General features: G+C 48.9%; 1 protein-coding gene across 2 annotated transcripts; it reads right to left on the bottom strand.

Moving 5' to 3' along the window:
- Positions 1 to 7,622: 7,622 nt before the first annotated feature.
- On the bottom strand, positions 7,623 to 20,178 carry zbtb44 (zinc finger and BTB domain containing 44). 2 transcript variants are annotated; one of them, XM_047036148.1, is made up of 6 exons: positions 19,787 to 20,178; positions 15,983 to 17,149; positions 13,800 to 13,884; positions 13,418 to 13,569; positions 11,804 to 12,104; positions 7,623 to 11,173 (listed from the first exon to the last, which is right to left on the bottom strand). In XM_047036148.1, exons 2-6 carry the CDS (start codon positions 17,100 to 17,102, stop codon positions 10,816 to 10,818), a joined length of 2,016 nt encoding a protein of 671 aa, XP_046892104.1. In that variant the 5' UTR covers positions 17,103 to 17,149; positions 19,787 to 20,178; the 3' UTR covers positions 7,623 to 10,815. The 2 variants fall into 2 exon arrangements, with proteins under 2 accessions (XP_046892104.1, XP_046892105.1); XM_047036149.1 differs by having other exon boundaries at positions 11,069 to 11,173; positions 12,021 to 12,104.
- Between the last annotated feature and the right edge of the window lie 104 nt (positions 20,179 to 20,282).

The following is a 20,282-nucleotide window of genomic DNA, read 5'->3' as shown; positions in this document are numbered from 1 at the left end:
TGGATATTTCCTATTTTTCGGACCATTCTCTGTAAAGATGGTTGTGCGTGAAAATCCCAGTAGATCAGCAGTTTCTGAAATACTCAGACCAGCCCGTCTGGCACCAACAACCATGCCACGTTCAAAGTCACAAAAATCCCATTAATTCCCCATTCTGATGCTCGGTTTGTACTTCAGCGAGTTGTCCTGACCACGTCTACATGCCTAAATGCATTGCCATACTGACATGTGATTGGCTGATAGCTATTTGTGTTAACAAGCAATTGAACAAGTGTACCTGATCAAATGGCCGGGGAGTGTACATATGTCAAACTTAAATTAAGAGTCCTCTCATGGCTCCCTGAGAACCAGATCCATACCATCAACCGTTTACACTGTGAAAAAATAACACATTTACGCAAATGCAAGCACTATGATCAGACAAATTATTAAACATTTGACTGAACACCTCAAAGCCATTCTAAATCAAATATGACAGAATCAGGTGTCAGGTAAGAGCTAGTTGCGTGTTTAAATGATTGATTGTAGCTAGTGGTTTTATGGCCAGCACAGGATTTCTGTAGCAACACAACGAGCATGTCCCACTATCTGTAACTGAATGTATATTATCTTGCCCAGAGTAGTCGCAGTTACATTATTGATCCCTTAGGGGAAATTGTGGCAAAACATACATTTACATTTAGTCATTAAGCAGACACTTTTATCCACAGTGAGTTACAATAAGTACAGGGACATTTCCCCGAGGCAAGTAGGGTGAAGTGCACAACTTGCCCAGCCGGGAACTGAAGCAGCATCCTTCTGATTAATAGCCCGATTCCCTACCCGCTCAGCCATCTGACCCCACGTGAAACAGCAGAAGAATCAGAAGTGCATAGTTCTAAAAGTATTTTGGTTGTCAAGGAACGGTCTGTATTTACAAGCTACATTAGAAAGTAACCACAGCTTAGCTACTAGAGGAGGTGAAGAAAAAGAACACTGTAGTGTAACAACAACATCTCAATTACTGAACATCTCAAATTCAGTAGTTCATAGTAGCCAACAGTGTAGCAAAATCAACATATCACAAGTGCAGCATCAAACATTGGGTGAAGTATTTTGCCACACAGTGGAACAACAGGATGGCAATTACAATGTGCAGAGATCGAACAAATTTAAGAGCTGCTTTCATTGCCCTTAGGCCAAACAAAAGAATAGTTAGTTGAGTTGAAGGTTGAAGAGGAGTGTATTGAGACAACAGCGGAAGGATCAGAGGTGTGTAGATGAACTGAGAAGTCTGGCCACCACTGTGGAACATGGAAGGAGAATCAGCCTGGACGCCTGTGGTGTCAGCCTGTCCGCTGAAATGACGTGATGCTGGCAGGCCGTTGTGGTTCTCTTATCAAGAGAGATAAGATGAAAAAATAATCCATTCCAACACCTGATACAGGAAACAGGAAGTGATCATCAGGAATTGAAACAAGGTGGTAGGCTACACACAGTCCTGATTGTCTATCAGACACTCTCTTCTGGGACAATATCTGTCTTTCACAGAGGGATTGTTTAATAGTATAGTTAGATATTTGCCCCCCTCTACAGCATTTGGTCAATTTGACTTTGTTCATGAGTTGTATTTTCTTCTTTGTTTGAGGAAAATAATTTATTGTGAATGATTGACCAACAACAATGTCAACACTGCCCCCTCGTGGAAATGTAATATTGTTACATCTAAAGACAATAAATTCAGTGGGGTGGGGTAACATGCTCTAGAGGGCAGTAAGAGATAGGCAGCTCTTAATCTGAGAAAGAGAGAGATAGATAGAGAGAGAGAGACAGAGAGAGAGAGAGAGAGAGAGAGAGAGAGAGAGAGAGAGAGAGAGAGAGAGAGAGAGAAAGAAAGAGAGACAGACAGAAGAAAATCGAGCGAGCGAGCTAGCAAATAAAAGACGGAGACAGAGGAAGAAAGAGACTCCCTTCCCCGTTCCTTTCCTCCTTTGTCTTTTCCTCTCAACTCATCTCCTGCCATGAGCCCTGCCTATGGCTGGAATACAACTGTAAATCCAAATTCTCTGACGGGCCTGAGACAGAGCAGATAACATTGTGCTCAGACCCATGTCTTCATCTCAGATCTACAAAATGTGATCAGAAAATGGGTGTGAGAGCCGAGCAGGGTAATTAGGAGGGGCATGAACATGTTCAAAAAGGCAGCCAGGCGCCTCAACTCAGACCAGGAGATAAAACAGTGATGTGAGATTGACTGGGGCTGCTAGTCAATGCCAATTTCTCCTAGAGGAAGCAACCAATAAATAATATCTCCCAAGAGGGACAACAGTGTTAGTGTTATTTTCTTAATAACAAGACTCTTATCACAGGACATTCTCCTGGCATGAGTCGTGGAATGTTCCAGAAGGCTGAGTGCTCCTTCTTTGGTGGGGGCTGAGGAGAATTGGCGGGAGGGTGTGGGGGACCGAAGGCATCTTTTTTCCAGTTCCTGTATGCATCGTGGTCGCGGAGGGATTATTCTCGTAAATTCCACCTTGTAAAGCATTGGTATTCCTCCTCAGACGACAGCCAGCCACTCACAGTCCTTTGCTGGGGATTCTCCCGCCTCATCACGCTGGAGAGGGGGAGAAGACAGTGTCCATTCCGACTGCTGGCGACCAGCACAAACGGGACAGCTGTGACGGCCGTAAGGACGTGACCTTACAGAAACCATTATGCCTTACGGGACATCGAGTGACCCAACCACCTCCACCACATGCTTAGAGGCCCAAGTTGGAGGCAGAGTCTCAGATAACCCGTCTAGAGGCCCAGCCTCAGATGGTAGGGTGTGTGTCTGTGTGTATATGTGTGTCCCTCAGTGTTGGCAGCAGCAGCAGCAGTCATGATTACTGTGGCCTAGCACTTCTCCAGATGTGTGTGTTTATCTGTGTGTGTGTGTGTGTGTGTGTGTGTGTAAACGTGTGTGTAAACGTGTGTATGTGTAGATCATCTTATGTAAGAGAGGAGACTCATAGTGGGTGCAGGTCTAAGCTTTCTGATTTGGTTCTGTTGGTCGGGTTCTGCTGGTCTTATCTCTGCTCATCCGATTTGCTAGTCTGGTCTCTGCTTGTCTCAGCAACCAACAGAGAACAAAATAGTACTTTACCTGACTTACACGCACACACACACACACACACACACACACACACACACACACACACACACACACACACACACACACACACACACACACACACACACACAGGTGGGCCAGTCAGGTAGCTAGTCCTTCATGCAGTTTGACATCTGAAAATAAAGTTTGTTGACATGACTCCAGCCATTTGTGTCTTAAACTATGTGATAGTGTGTGTGTGTGTGTGTGTGTGTGTGTCAGACCCAGGTCTGAGTGCGTGTTTGAGTGCAAGTCAGTGTGCATGCGTGTGAATGCTCGGACCTGGAGGTATGTATGTGAGTGTGTGCATGTGTTCATACGTCATGTGTTTGTGTCTGTGTGTGTGTGTGCTCAAACCCAGCTGTGTCTGGGTGTGTGTCTGGTGGGCACGCCTGTCTAGACCAGTGACCATGAAGAGCAGGTGTTGTGGGGAAGGCAGGAGGGGGGGGCTTGTTTACAGTACAAACAAAATACCGGTCTCTCTGTCTACTGCATACCTGTCTACCTGTCTGCAAGTCTACACATCTACCTGTTTATCCATCTCCCTGTGTCAAGTCCACATGCCTATCTGTCTACCTGTCTTTCTACAGCCCTTGCCTGTCTCCCTGCCAGTAGAGATGAATCTGGCAGCTGATCCTATCTCGTATGATGCATGTTGGATTTAGGGGAATTTATGAGGCACATCTGTTGACCCAGAAATGTACCTGCTGACGTCAGAGCAGCCTGGGAGACCAGTGCACAGAACAAAACAACAACCTAGAGGCCTTCTGAGACTTTCCTAAACAAACTCTTCAGCAGGAACTGCTTTGTACCACACTTTGTTTGTCGCTGTCCTTCCTCAGGTAAAATCCCATCTCAGCAGGGCTAAATTGATTGCATTCGTACACCAATTACCATAATCCTACACCAATTACCATAATCCTACACCTATTACCTGATAATTTGATGGAGACAATAGATTCTATTCAGCTAGGTTGTTAATGTTCCACATCCAAATTTCTTTTGGAAAGAAAGGTGTTGGATACTTTAGTTCAGCCACAGGAAAACGAAAGTGCTGTTTATTCAAAAAGAAAGAATTAATTTGCCCCAAAAAACTGTTCCACAACGCTTTAGGGAACATAAACTTTAATTATGCTCATTATCAGAGCAGTAAATCTACTTGTAAATTCTTTCTTAAACTCTCTTCCAAAGTTTTTCTCCAATACCGCTGCCAGATAAATACATGTGTTACAGGAGGAGAACAAACACAACAACATCCAATTCCTGCAGTTCAACCTCAGGACCCCCTCTCTCTCTGACCCCAGGACCCTCTCTCTCTGACCCCAGGACCCTCTCTCTCTGACCCCAGGACCCTCGCTCTCTGACCCCAGGACCCCCTCTCTCTGACCCCAGGACCCTCTCTCTCTCTGACCCCAGGAACACATTGTTTAAAATTAGACGAGGCTGACATCAGCATCAATGTCCAGTCTAAATCTTTGGATTTTGTGTCTTAGCAACGGCAGACAACACTAGCTGACATACAGTAATGAGTATGTGCTGTAGAGCTGGGGCCTGGAGAATGACAATCCCACGCTTGTTATAAGACAGCATTCTGGGACAGAACCTAGCATAGCTGGAAGCTGAGTCATCGTTAGCTGGAATATTCAGACAAACATGCAGGCATATTCCTGTAGTATTAGGACATCCACTTGCACAGAAACTCAGTCATCAATGTTCAGAGAGAGAATGTCAGAGAGAGCAAGAAGGAACCACAGAGACAGACGGACCAGTAACACGTACAGTACCAGTCAAACGTTTGGAAAATGTGTCCAAATTTTGGACTGGTGCTGTACAGTAGATACCAGTAAAACAGAAATAAAACACTTTCCCATACTTCCTGGGGAACTGGAACCTGGCTCCCCAGTATAGCACAAATAGGACATTTTGGTGCTATGTAGTCAAGACCTAACTGAACCAATGGGATGGTGAGTGTTCTGTGATGTCAAGTTTTTTAAGAAGTCTACAAATCTTGGTAATACTAATAATAATGTCAGCTCTGGTATTATATGGGAGTTATCCTTCAGTCCATTAGGGCATGGGAACCACAGAGATCCTGCTGCTTTTAACTGTCCTGGACTTTCATTAACAGGGCCACAGACAGCTCAGATGGCTGCCAGCTAGCAGGCATCCCTCCTGATGACCCATCTCTGCAGGGTCTACACTGCAACCAGATGTAGAGCAGAGCACAACCCAACAACTCGAGACCTCAATGTCAGACGGTTATCTCTCTCTCCTTCTTTCCCCACCTCTCTCTTTCTCTCTCTCGCCCTCTCTCTCTCCTCTTGATGCTGTTTCCACATTGTCAGCTTGGCTCATAAATAAGTCTTTATAGCTTTCAAGATCAGGAACAAGTTTATAGGCTCAAATGAAGTTATTATGTTGGGGATTGTCTGTTTTCCATCAACTGCAGAGCTGGATTAATACTTAAGAGGACCAGACAGCAACAAGCGGGACATTCAGGTTGCCCAGGCATTCGTATTTAACAGCTCTGGCCCTACCAGTTCCTGTTCCAGGAAGCTGAAAGAGGAGGCCTCTCTCTGTTCACCTGTTAGACTTTGAGGTAGCAGAAACTGCATACGTGGATGGAATGGTCCAGCTGCCGTAATGATCCATCTGAAGAGATGGTCTGTGAAGACGGAGACAGACTATTGTCTGCAGACTCAGTCTGACCAGACAAAGACATGCACCAGAGTAGAAGCCCAGAAATTGAGGCCTTATATAGCCATATTTTGGAAGATCACTCCCTTTAAAACAGAGCTTCCTGCCAGCTGGACAGGCCTGAGAGAAGTAACACACACCACACATGCAATCACACACTGCAAACACATACACACAACATATAATGAATACCGACTGATTGTTAAGGGTCATGTGAAACCTTGCTAGGACAGATAGTACTACCCGGAGTACACACACAAGTAGCTGCCCCCCTCCCATCTCTCCTTAGAAACCCCCCCAGCAGTCCATCCATAACTGCCATCCACAGTACATCTGTTTAGGTCAGCATTATTTCAAAGAACCATAAAAACAAAAGAATCCATATTTCACCAAGCAAGCTCTAGCCCCTTCCACAGTAGCAGCACCAGAACCAGAATCTTCAGAACCATAGCTGACCATACTTTCCCAGTCTTTATCTGGCTGTCTGGCCTACCTCTGCCTTCACAGGGCCCCCAGGGGAGACAGAAAGCTTAGGGCTGGAGGCTGTACAGTGGTAGAAGCCAGGCAATATTACACCATACTGTGTGACTACTCATTGACAGGAGTGAAAACAGCAGCATTTAGCAAGGTCCTACCCACTAGTTAGGTGTGCCTACTGGGTTATGGTGTCCAGGTGGGGGGATGTTTGAAAACCAAGCTGTGCTGCTACATGTCACATCACAAACTCAAGTTTAGGAATCTAACAATGAAACCAGATGAAGCTGTAACCAGCAGCCCTGACCATCAAGAGGATATTTTGGGGAGGGAGGGTGGGTGGGCTGGGGGGTTTATTATGCAAGATGAATGGATGGCCATCCCTCTCACATGTTTACCACCCTTACCCCTCCCCCAAACAACCTTCCACTCTATCTACTAGATACACGTGTGTCCAATGGAATTTCTGCAGGAATGAAGGCAGTATTTTCTGTGTCTGGCAAGAAGATTTTCCAAGAGAGAGAGAGGATTTAATTCACTTGAGTCGTAGTGGAAAGAATTAAAAACCAAATGATATGAGTAGGCAGGATGGAAACAGTGCCGTAGTGGGTGCACGAGCCCACTCGCCCCTCCCCTCAGGTGTGTGGTGCCCCATGCTTCTGGTAGATACCTGATCTTCCTGATAAATCACTGCTGTCACTGAGCACCTGAAGTCTTGGATCAACAGAGGTTAGGAGAGGAGGGTCTGGAAGTCCATTTGCAGGGGGTCTGGTCTCCCCCTGCTGTCTGTGGTAGAGCCCATTAGGGTTGCAGACACTGGGAATGGTTAGTGAAATGGAATATTCCATCAGACCCTCCAGTGCATTGATTAGTGATGTATGGCAGCTATGATAGTTTGTGTGTGTTGTTTTCCTGGCACCAAGTCCAGGCAGCTATGACACATATTTTGGCAGCTTAGTGTGTGTGTGTGCGTGTCCATGCATGTGTTTTCTCAGCATCTTTTCTCAGTGTTAAATAAGAGTTTTGACTCAATGCTGCCTGGTCCAGTCCTAGCCATAGCCCTAGCGTAGTCCAAGCCTAGCCCTAGCCCTAACCCTAACACCATGCATGTCCACAGATAAGGCCACAATGTAAACAAGTCATAAATGCATCCGCAAACACATTCCTGACTGTGCTGTAAAAGTTTACAGGGAACATGGTGCCATCCCAAAGGCCTGTTTTACAGGCTGGAGGAGAAGTAAGAGAGGCACACGATCCCTGCACCGGTCCCAGTCTGTGTCTGTGTGTGTGTGTGTGTGTGTATAACTCAGTGAGAGAGGCAGACAACTCAACTCTTTATTTACATGTTGCACTTTAAAATACAGAGCTGCAGACAGAGGACACGCCCCCTCTGGAACAGGAACAACCAATACCGTGAGAGTACAAAGTGGCTCCGTCTGTTTTCCAATAGTCAACCTCAAAGATTCTCTCGAGCCGTCTAGTTACACTCACCACAGTCTAACTAAACACCGTAGTCATGACGTCATCAGCAACACCTGCTCAGGACACACTGGCAAGGACAGATCGTAGTACTGACCCCAACCACCGGGTTAAACCACAGATTAAATAGACACAATATACAACAGCTTTCTAAGTGATCCAAAGCAGGGTTGGTCTTAATGCACCTTACAGTATTCAGAATATACAATGCACAGGTGTGCCTCTGCTCCCTTCAAGGCCTACACCAGGCCTTCAAGTCACACTTCTGGATTCACATTGAACAAGGTTATCCAAAGATGGCATACCCATAAAACAGCAACCGTCATACAAAAAAGTCACAAAAATATAATATATATAGTTATAAGAGCTACCGTCATATTTAAACCAACATTGTGGACCAGAAAAGGTACTGTACTGTGTCTATAACATGTTTACACTGAAAAGGCATATACTGTATAAGTAAGATATTTTCACACATTGCACAAGAGAAGCTACGTCTTGAAGGAAAACAGAAGACATGCTCAACTATAGAGAACCTTTAAAGGTAAGACTCAGCCCTGTCCAAATACTGGCCAGAGGCATGTACTTAATAAGACACCCAACTTCCTGTCAGCACCGGCAGGTGTAATGTTGCCCCTGGCAACCTGATACACTGGCCAATCCCGGCAGCAAGGGAGAATCTCATTCTTGGAGGGTGGAGCCTTCTTACCCAGGTATGACATCACTGAGTCTATATTTCACCAGAGCAGGAGGCAGCAAATTACTGTGTGACCTCACCCAGGCCTCGCTGACCCAGTGACCTCACCCAGGCCTCGCTGACCCAGTGACCTCACCCAGGCCTCGCTAACCCAGTGACCTCACCCAGGCCTCGCTGACCCAGTGACCTCACCCAGGCCTCGCTGACAGTGACCTCACCCAGGCCTCGCTGACCCAGTGACCTCACCCAGGCCTTGCTGACAGTGACCTCTCCCAGGCCTCGCTAACCCAGTGACCTCACCCAGGCCTCGCTGACCCAGTGACCTCACCCAGGCCTCGCTGACAGTGACCTCACCCAGGCCTCGCTGACAGTGACCTCACCCAGGCCTCGCTGACCCAGTGACCTCACCCAGGCCTCGCTGACAGTGACCTCACCCAGGCCTCGCTGACCCAGTGACCTCTCCCAGGCCTCGCTGACCCAGTGACCTCACCCAGGCCTCGCTGACCCAGTGACCTCACCCAGGCCTCGCTGACCCAGCGACCTCACCCAGGCCTTGCTGTACAGCCAACTGATGACGGCAAGCAGCACATGCTCTCAGAGGCACAGAAATACCAAATGAACATGCACTTCACTTAACGAAAAGAAATGCCAAAAATGACATTTGTAAGAAAACAAACTGCTTTCATAAACTTCACAGAACCTTGATTTCAGGAATCACTTCTCTTAGTTTTCAGTCACATTTTGAACACAGTGAAACAAAACAGTACATTCTACCTCTTATTACTCTGACAGGATATCCTCTCCAACCTTATCTTCTTATTGCACACAACAGGCAGGTTCACCACACTCTGGGCACTTTATGTTTCTACAAACAGCAGCGTTTCTTTATAAAATATTCTATGAAGAAATACACGTACGTAAGTATGCAATGCACAAGCACGCACACACACAATACACACACACAGATAAAAACACACAGAAGCACACACAAAGCGGGCAGAAGCAGAAAAACATGAGAACTGAAAATGTCTTAAAATTGTTAAGTGTGCATCTTAATTCTCCACATCTGTGTAGAGTAAGGCCAGTTGCTTTGATGCACCATACAGTGTTGCTTGTATTACATATAAACGCTCTTTCACTGTTGTCATAGCTACAGCCCCACCCCCAAAAACAGGTTTGGTCCAATAGGAGGTGGAGCCTCCCAGAAACGAGGAAGATGGCACTACGATTTAGAGGGCACACTGTTTGTACCAGTTTGTTTGTCAGATGTTAACATCCTGTGATTGTAGGACAACCTTGTCCCCTATGTTGTAGACCAGTCAAACTCATGTACTGGATTAGTTATGTCTTTCCACGTAATAAATATCAGTAGAGTCAACCCATATGCTTTCAGGCTTTCATGAGACTTGTTCGGGCACAACTATGTGCATATATAAAACTGATTTACCTTCCTGGGAGGATAGGACGTGACCAGGCAGGGCTTGAAAGGGCTGGACTTGAAAGGGCTGGATATGGTCAAAACATTTCAAACTGTCCTCTACAAAACACCTCCAGCCCCAATAAGAGACCAGGACCAGACCAGGACCAGACCAGGACCAGACCAGACCAGGACCAGACCAGACCAGACCAGACCAGGACCAGACCAGACCAGGACCAGACCAGACCAGACCAGGACCAGGCCAGGACCCGGCCAGGGAAGGAAAGAGGATTGAGGGACCCATAAACTACATTTACAAGACAAACCGACAGGTTTCATCGAACAAAATTTGAAAACAAAAAATACATGTATATTATTTATCTGTTGTACAAAACTGTCTTCCAATCCATCACACTAAACCTTCTGGAGGAGCAGATCCCAGGTTCTGCTGTGTCTCTTTCTGATATCTCCCATGAGAGTCTACCATGTACATGACGTAGTGATGACATTTTTTGAAGATTTGTCCTTATATGTATAGAGAGATTTTTTTTTCCTGTGTTGATATGGAGAAAGGAAAACACAAACACAATTCCGACATACTGGAAAGCACTACAACATCCAACACAGCATTCAGATATTAAAACAATCAGCTCTTGCAATTAACAATATCCAGTAACATTGACGGCTTGCATAAAGCAAAAGTACTGAAGAAAAAAATACATAAACACATAAAAGAGCGTAAAAAAAACATGTTTAAAAAAAAAAAGAGACTTGTTTCAGAGTCGAGACTTGTAATAGTTATGGTGCTTGTTGTGGAAGGGGCGTAGTCTCAGGCACTTTCCAAAGGCGGGGGAAGGACTTTGATTGGCTGAGAGCAAGTGTGGCATGATAGGGTGTGGCTTAGGGGGGACGGGGAGGTGGTCACTCTATGGTGATGGCATCCAGCTCCTTTAAGTGGGACAAATCCTCCACCTGGGAGCCGTCCGGGGACGTGCTGGGGCTGGAGGGGCAGGGGTGGGACTTCAGCCCCTTGCACACCCCAGCCTCCTGCTCCTGCTTTAGGGCCGGGGCCTCCAGGGGATCCGGGGGGTCCGGGGGATCCAGGGACAGGAGGCCACCCTCGCAGCCAGAGGTGGAGGAGGAGACCTGGGAGATGACGGGCAGCTGGACTGAGGAGGAGGAGGGGCCAGTGAAGCCAGGCTCCTCCCCCAGCTCCTCATACTGACCCTGAGACCCCTCCTCCTGCACCTGGCTCAGGTAGTCGGGCACGAGGAAATCACTGCGTGAGAGGGAGAGTAGAGGGAGGGTGGCAAGAGAGAGGAGCAAAGAGGGAGACAGAGTGAGGATGAGACGGAGAAGAGGACGAGAGAGAGATAAGAGAGGATGAGATGGAGAGGGAAAAACAGAACAAAAACAGGGTTGGAACCAGAAGCATACCCACGGGTGCACCATCAGTAGATTACACAGATGAATACAGAGCTAGCTGGCCATGGGGAAACGCCAGAGATCTCAGACCGTAGTCTCCTGATGGGTCTGTCTCTCATGCACACCATCTCAGTTATCCCACAGAGAGAGATCTGTCCCTGTCGGTCTGAACACCAGCCTGTCTGTCTGAACACCAGCCTGTCTGTCTGAACACCAGCCTGTCTGTCTGAACACCAGCCTGTCTGTCTGAACACCAGCCTTTCTGTCTGAACACCAGCCTGTCTGTCTGAACTCAGGAAAGTCTAATACAGGTAGCTGTCTGTCTGAACATCAGCACGTCTAATACAGGTAGCTGTCTGTCTGAAACACCAGCCTTTCTGTCTGAACACCACCTCAGGCTCCACTATGAAGGCCCAGAGGCCAGGAGAGCACCCCCTGCTGCTTGAGCTGGGTAGGAAGGGGGAAGTTCTAGAGGACTCCTCACCTGCTCTGGAAGTAGTTTGCTAGTTCGGACGCCTCATGGTTCAGACTCCTCAGGTGAACAATTAAATTGCCAGAGTTGGTGAACATGGCGGCACACGTTTTGCACTCGTAAATCCGCGGCTTGCGGATTATGTGTCGGGAGACCCTCATGTGGTGCTTATATTCACCGAAGGAGGTGAAGGTGGCACTACATATCTGGCACCGGAAACAGCGTTTACCTTCGTGCTTGAGCCGGTGCATCTTTAGGGAGTAGGCCCGTGTGAACTTTTTCCCACAGCGATCACACTGGAAGGGCTTAATGCCTTGGGGAGAGAGAGACAGATATTAGAGAAGAACAGACATACACACATGCAATGTGAACACATGCATGCAGGGAGCCTCTGCCTTTGGTCCCTTCTGACAGACAGACAGACAGAGACACACAGACAGAGACAGACAGACAGGGACAGACAGACAGGGACATGGCAGGTTGTTGGCTTTAAGACAAAGGACAAAACCAAGAGAGGCCCACAGACCGTCTGGCTGGCTGACCTCCCAGTTGTCTGGTTTATTTACGGGGTTCATGAATGCCCCATGGGAGAGAGATACTGGACCACTGTGTCTCCTCACTCACTCTATCTCCAGGTCAACATGGAGCCTCAGACACTCACTGTTACCTGTCCAGGTCCAGGAGTCACTCCATGTTTACAGGGAGTTACTGTGGTTACAGGGAGTTACTGTGGTTACAGGGAGTTACTGCGGTTACAGGCAGTTACTGCGGTTACAGGCAATTACTGCGGTTACAGGGAGTTACTGTGGTTACATGGAGTTACTGTGGTTACAGGGAGTTACTGTGGTTACAGGGAGTTACTGTGGTTACAGGGAGCTCCTTCCTGGATACAGCAGCTTGGTTCTGCATATCATGGGACCTTTGTTCCACATTCCACAACTAAACATACTGCAGTACCGGAACTTAAGTATATATAGATACACGCTCCCCTGTTCTCCCTCCCTGTGTGTATGTCTGTGTGTTAGCGTGTGTGTGTGTACATGTGTGTACGTGTCTATGTGTACGCACTCATGATGAGCACATTTTTCCGATGTCAGCAGACGGGAACACAGCCTTGAGTGTTCCCAAATTACTGTTCCCTGAAATGGCCCTGTCTGTCTCACCTCCCCTGCCTGTTTCTCTCTGGCCCTTTCTGTCTCACCTCCCCTGCCTGGTTCTCTCTGGCCCTGTCTGTCTCACCTCCCCTGCCTGGTTCTCTCTCCCCCCCCCCCCCCCCTCCACGTGCCTGTCTCATGTCATGCTGCCTGTCTGCCACCCTCCTTGCTTCTCTGCCTGCCACAGAAATGGGGGGGGGAGGGAGGGGGGGTGGCTGGTTAAGTTGGCAGCGTGGGGCACAGTAGGGGGCAAGGTAAACCCTGTTGTGAGGAATCGGGCAGGACCCCAGGCTGTGCTCACGTCATCAGAAGTCACCAGACTGTTCAAACTCCGGGGTGCGATAGATATGAACATACCTCTCTCTGCCCCTAACAGACCCAGAGGACATAATACCTACCGCACACACACACACACTACCTACCGCACACACTACCTACCACACACACTACCTACCGCACACACACTACCTACCGGAGTGTATGAGCATGTGCTGCTTGAGGTTCTGGATGCGTGTGAAGCGGACCCCGCAGGTGGGGCACTGGAAGGGTCTCTCCGGGCCGTTGGCCCCCGGCCTGGCTGACGGGCTGATGTACAGGTGGTAGGGATACTGCAGGCTCTCCAACCTGCAACACAAGCAGAACCTTCACCTGCTACCCTGCTGACCAGCACCACCAACCCAGCGTGCCAACTCCCCTCTCTGGTGCAGGGCCCGAGACACCTGGACCTAGAAGGACTATATGGACTAGGTTGTAACACAGCCAGACACCTGGGTCTATAAGGACTAGGGCCACAGACTGGATAGAATGGTTCAGATCAACAAGTTCCCTCAAACATCCTCCAATCATATCGTTACCTATCTTCGTCATCGGCATGGGTTCCAGGATTGGCTGTGCTCTGCATTGAGGGTAGGCCTTCTGACACGCCCTCGTCCATAGACCCTGCAGAACAGCAACACGCAGGCTGTTACTATGGCAACACCATCGCACCATCACAGGTTGATATTACAGCAACATACAAAGGACTCATGGTCAGAATCAGAGGGCAGTACATACAGTGCCCTCCAAAAGTATTGGAACAGTGAGGCGAATTCCTTTATTTTTCCTGTAGACTGAAAACATTTGGGCTTGACATCAAATAATGAACGTGAGACCAGAGATCAACGTTTCAGCTTTTATTTCCAGGTATTTACATCAGGATCTGATGCACAACTAAGAAAATATCACATTTTGTTTGAATCCACCCATTTGTCATGTGATCAAAAGTATTGGAACAGATATACTTAAAACATATTTAAGTGAATAAGACTTAATATTTAGTTGCAAATCCTTTGCTTTCAATAACTGCAGCAAGTCTGTGACCCATTGACGTCACCAAACTTTTGCATTCTTCCTTTTTGATGCTTTCCCAGGCTTTCACTGCAGCCTCTTTCAGTTGTTGTTTGTTTTGTGGGGTTCCTCCCTTCAGTCTCCTCTTAAGCAGGTAAAATGCATGCTCTATAGGGTTTAAGTCTGGAGATTGACTTGGCCAGTCTAATACCTTCCATTTCTTGCCCCTGATGAACTCCTTTGTTGTTTTGGCAGTGTGTTTTGGGTCGTTATCTTGCTGCATGATGAAGGCTCTGCCAATCAGTTTGGTTGCATCTTTCCTTAAATTGGCAGACAAAATGTTTCTGTAGACTTCCGAGTTCATTTTGCTGCTGCCATCATGTGTTACATCCTCAATGAAGATTAATGAGCCCGTCCCAGAAGAAGCCATGCAAGCCCAAGCCATGACATTACCTCCACCGTGTTTCACAGATGAGCTTGTGTGTTTGGGATCATGAGCAGTTCCTTTCTTTCTCCAAACTTTAGCCTTTCCATCACTTTGGTAAAAGTTAATCTTTGTCTCATCAGTCCATAAAACTTGGTACCAGAATTTTTGAGGTTCATCTCTGTACTTTTTGGCAAATTCCAGCCTGGCCTTCCTATTCTTCTTGCTAATGAGTGGTTTGCATCTTCTGGTGTAGCCCTTGTACTTTTGTTCATGAAGTCTTCTGCGAACAGTAGATAGTGATACCTTCACTCCTGCCATCTGGAGGTTGTTGCTGATCTCACTAACAGTTGTTTTAGGGTCTTTCTTTACAGCTCTTACAATGTTTCTGTCATCAACTGCTGATGTTTTCCTTGGTCTACCTGTTCGACGTCTGTTACTTAGTACACCAGTAGTTTTCTTCTTCTTCAGGACATTCCAAATGGTTGTACTGGCTATGGCCAATGTTTCTGCAATGGCTCTGATTGATTTTCCATCTTCTCTAAGACTCACAATTGCTTGTTTTTCACCCAAAGACAGCGCTCTGGTTTTCATGTTGTTTTCACCTCTGAATACAGTCTGCATAGACAAAACCTATCTTACCCAATCTGAACCTGAGTGTAGACATTCAGTGGTATTTATTGATTGAATAATGTATGTAATAGGACACACCTGGGCAACAAAACACACCTGTCAGTCACATGTTCCAATACTTTTGCTCACGTGACAAATGGGTGGGTTCGAACAAAAAGGTGATATTTTCTAATTTGTGCATCAGATCCTGATGTAAATACCTGGAAATAAAAGCTGAAACGTTGATCTCTGGTTTCACATTCATCGTTTGATGTCAAGCCCAAATGTTTTCAGTCTACAGCAAAAATAAAGGAATTGGCCTCACTGTTCCAATACTTTTGGAGGGCACTGTATAGACGAGGACTGAGAAATAGATGTCAGGGGGGTCAGTGCATATATAAGAGGACTAGGGACCAGGGGTTAAGGTCAGGGGTCAGTACCTATAGAGGAGGACTAGGGACCAGGGGTTAAGGTCAGGGGTCAGTACCTATAGAGGAGGACTAGGGACCAGGGGTTAAGGTCAGGGGTCAGTACCTATAGAGGAGGACTAGGGACCAGGGGTTAAGGTCAGGGGTCAGTACCTATAGAGGAGGACTAGGGACCAGGGGTTAAGGTCAGGGGTCAGTACCTATAGAGGAGGACTAGGGACCAGGGGTTAGGGTCAGGGGTCAGTACCTATAGAGGAGGACTGGGGGCTGATCAGGAGGTCCTCTTGCACCTGCTCGCTTCCCGGCACAGTCTGCTGGTCGCTCAGAGAGCTCTGGGAGGCGCTGATTGGCTGTGAGCATGTCTCCTGCACTTCCTCATCACTGAGGCGCTCCACCTTAACCCTAACGTCCTCCTCCTCCTCCGTTGCCAGGGACGACGACGCCTTCCCGCTTTCACACGACAGGAATTCGCTCAGCCTGCGACCCACCTCGGGCCCCGCCGTCCCGGCCACACCTATCTGATCCAGGCCTCGGGGGCTCTCAGACTGCTTGGGCTTGTCGGGGTGGAAGCGACGGTCCAGGCCGAAGGGGAAGGTCCAGGGGAAGGCCAGCGAGGAGTCCACGGGCTGGCCGGAGGCCTCGGAGAAGGAAGGGGAGGGGTTGGCCACCTGGGGGGAGGAGGAGATCATCTGCGAGGGGCATTTCAGAGGGCTCTCCGGTGACATCATGACAAAGCTCTTGCGCTTGCGGCGCGACTCGCGGCACACAGGGATGTTCCGCTCCATGATGCTGCAGTCGGAGGACACGGGCGACAGGCTCCCGTCCAGCGGCGTCAGCCCTGAGGAGGCTCCCTCAGGGGCGGGGTCTTGGGGCTTGTCCCCACCCAGGCCTCCCCCGGGCCCCCCCAGGCCCCCGGGCCCCCCCAGGCCCCCGGGCCCCCCCAGGCCCCCGGGCCCCCCCAGGCCCCCGGGGCTCCACAGGATGCTGGACTTCATGAAGTCAGAGCAGGTGCTGGCCACGGAGAACATCTGCATGTAGCTGGCAGCTGCCAGCACGTCTATGATGTTCTCCGTACTGATGGAGAGGGTGGAGGTGTAGGCGTACTCCAGCAGGGGGGTGAAGCCGCTGACGGTGACGTGGTGCAGCTCCAGCACGGCCGGGTCGGGCTCGTCGGGACCGCGGCCCAGCAACGCCGAGCGGAAAAAGTCGCTGCAGCAGGCCAGCACCACGCGGTGCGCCAGGAACAGCTGGTCCTGGACACGGATGGTGACGTCGCACAGGTGACCCTGGCTACGCAGGGCATTGAGCTTTTCCAGCATCTCCTGGCTGTGGGAGGGCGAACTGTGGGTGAACGTCTTCACCCCCATGGTCTGGGCTGGGGAGGGGAGGGGGGCGAGGTGGACGGGGGCGGGACCTGCAGGAGGGAACAGCGATGAGAGTTAGTTCGGATGAAACAGCAACATAACAGCAGCTGTAACTTCATTTAAACTTACGCGAAGGTTGGATTGATATGAACCTTTGGGACACATTTTTTCTAGATAGCTCATAAACAATGAGTAGAATCACGACCCAATTTTTTTATGTTCTGATAAGATGTGGGAACAGTGTAAATATTAACTCCAGCATCCCAGCTAAAAATAGGAGCATGTGAGGCTAGAACAGGGATGCTTGCTGGAGACAGAGAAGCAGCCAGACGCCCTCAGGTGGAACATGGTGTTCTCACACTAACTGCGACAGCTGGACAAAATTAACTGAAAATAAATGACGCATATAATGATCAAAACTTCCAAAAGAAAAATGACAATATAGTTTGTATATGTAAAATAGTTCTGAATGTCCATCCCTACTGAAAGGCCCAGGCCACAGGAGGGAACTGCTGCCTTTATTCATGGGATGACTGGAGCCTTCCTCAGCTGGACACACACTGAGCCAGGGAACTGTTGTGCCCATCACACAATAACTCTTCAGAAAGACATCCAGCTTCACAGCATGTTGGTGTAAACTCACTGACAGATTGTGAGATGGTGGAGGCCAACACAGATAGCCTGTCCAGTTTTCAAAGAGGGGGGAGAGACAGAAGGAAAGAGAGGGGACTGGGGAGAGAGAGGGGGAGGAAAGAGAGGGGTCTGGGGGAGAGAGAGGGGGGGGGAAGAGAGGGGTCTGGGGGAGAGAGAGGGGGGGGAAGAGAGGGGTCTGGGGGAGAGAGGGGGGGGGGGAGAGAGGGGACTGGGGAGAGAGAGGGGGAGGAAAGAGAGGGGTCTGGGGGAGAGAGAGGGGGGGGGAAGAGAGGGGTCTGGGGGAGAGAGAGGGGGGGGGAAGAGAGGGGTCTGGGGGAGAGAGGGGGGGGGGGGGAGAGAGGGGTCTAGGGAGAGAGAGGGGGGGGGAGAGAGGGGTCTGGGGAGAGAGAGGGAGGAAAGAGAGGGGTCTGGGGAGAGAGAGGGAGGAAAGAGAGGGGTCTGGGGAGAGAGAGGGAGGAAAGAGAGGGGTCTGGGGAGAGAGAGGGGGGGTGAGAGAGGGGTCTGGGGAGAGAGAGGGGGGGGGGGAGAGAGGGGTCTGGGGAGAGAGGGGGGGGGGGAGAGAGGGGTCTAGGGAGAGAGAGGGAGGAAAGAGAGGGGTCTGGGGAGAGAGAGGGGGGGGGGGGAGAGAGGGGTCTGGGGAGAGAGAGGGGGGGGGGGGGGAGAGGGGTCTAGGGAGAGAGAGGGGGGGGGGGGAGAGGGGTCTGGGGAGAGAGGGGGGGGGGAAAGGAAGGAGCCGGGTAGGCAGGAGGATGAAATGTAGAGTTCCATAAGAGAGCAGATGCCGTAGTGAGAAGCAGGTCCATGAGGAGGCCAGGTGGCTGAGGGCCCAGCTGTTTAAGACGCTGGCTGAAGCTGCTGCATGCCGACCCGGACCAGAGTGTCCATCAAACTCTCGCTGTTCCAGGGGCTCGCGCAAGGAAAGCGCTCTCCCTCAAACACAGCCATGATGAAAGAGAAATAACTCCAGGGTTAAACTGGACTAGACTGGGTTGGGTGTTCTAGGCAATGCTGAAATATGCTTCCCATGGCTGGACTGGTCTTGGGATAAACTGGCCTGCGATACAAGGCTGATCGTCACCGGGCTGGACTAAGTTGAAAGGGGCCTTATATAAAGGCACTGTGACAGTCTATTTAAGACTCTACTATAGTGAAATGATTATGACATGTAGCATGCAGTCCATGTAGCCAGGGTTGTTAGGCCTGTCTGTGTAAATCCTCTTATGTGCAGTGGGTAGAGGGTTTGGGTGGGTTGAGCTGGTAATTCCAGCCCCACCTTCAGCGCCATTACAATGTGCAGTAAATTGACCTTAGTCTGACCAATTAGTCTGATAGTCTGACCAATTAAGGATAACATAGTTGTTTTTGCCCGCATAATATTAGGAGTCGTTCTTCTGTAAAATCTTCACAAACCAGCAGCACAGGCAAAAGAGTCATGCCTTTCTGAGACAACATATTGATTCATAGCTCAGGTAGAACTGAGACGCAGCGAAACAGCTGTCTCCTTTAGATTTTGAGAGTTAGTCGTTATCCAGGCTGATATCCAATGATCTGTCTCACTAAAAACTTTCTCTGAATTTCGTCATACTGCAGTCAACCATCCCTGTGGATCGATGACTGCAACGCCGAGACAAACTAAATTGTCGACCCTATCAACGTACATACTGAGGAAAGTCAAAATCACCATGCTCAAAAGCTTAAGGTGTTTAGAGAAAAAAGGGGCGTGGTTCGGTTTAGTCGGCTACTTTCATTTTGTTTACATCAACACTCCACGCATGTATCGGTAAATAGCTAGCAGTCGTCAAATTTAACTGTTCAGAAAACAAGACCCATGCCTACACTGAGCTGCCACTAAAACGTAGCTAGTCTAGAACCCACCAAATGTAAGACACATGACGTAGCAAGTGATAAGACAGGTAGCTGGTGCTACCTAGCTGATGCTATCACGATAAAGATAACGGCACTCAGAAAGCTAGCTGCAAAGCTACGACCTTTATTGTTAATAATTAATTACAGGACGGTGCGACGTACGTTACCTTATAAGCGTCAATCAAGGATATGTGGGCAGGCCTGCGGAAAATTCCGGATGGGCCTCGGGTGGAGGAGGTCAACTCAGCCGATGTAAACACACTCCAACCGGGCAGGCGTGCAGACAGGCGCGCACAAAGCACCAAACGACAGCGGAGCGGGGCTGTGTTATCCCTGCCGCTTTAGCTTGTTGCCTCTCATTCCTTGTATTTCAGAGGCATTCAGGAACCAGACGTAGCTAGCTACGACATTTACATTAGTATTTCAAACCACTAATACTACCCTGGCCAGTTAGTAAAAACTTTATAAGCCGTTTCGTTTCTTCAAGGTTTTTGGCTCCTTTTTGGCAAATCCCTTTCTGTACGCTATGTCCCATAATGCAGCGCGCTGCAGCACCAACTTGTCAGTCAGCACCCTATGGGCAGCACATGATTTGAGGGCATATCATTAAGACATTTTTTTTTCATAATCACAATATGGTTACAGAAACGTAATAAGAAAAGA

Source organism: Hypomesus transpacificus, chromosome 15 (assembly GCF_021917145.1).
Source record: "Hypomesus transpacificus isolate Combined female chromosome 15, fHypTra1, whole genome shotgun sequence".
Lineage (NCBI taxonomy): Eukaryota > Metazoa > Chordata > Actinopteri > Osmeriformes > Osmeridae > Hypomesus > Hypomesus transpacificus.
This window is presented reverse-complemented; position numbering and strand designations above follow the sequence as displayed.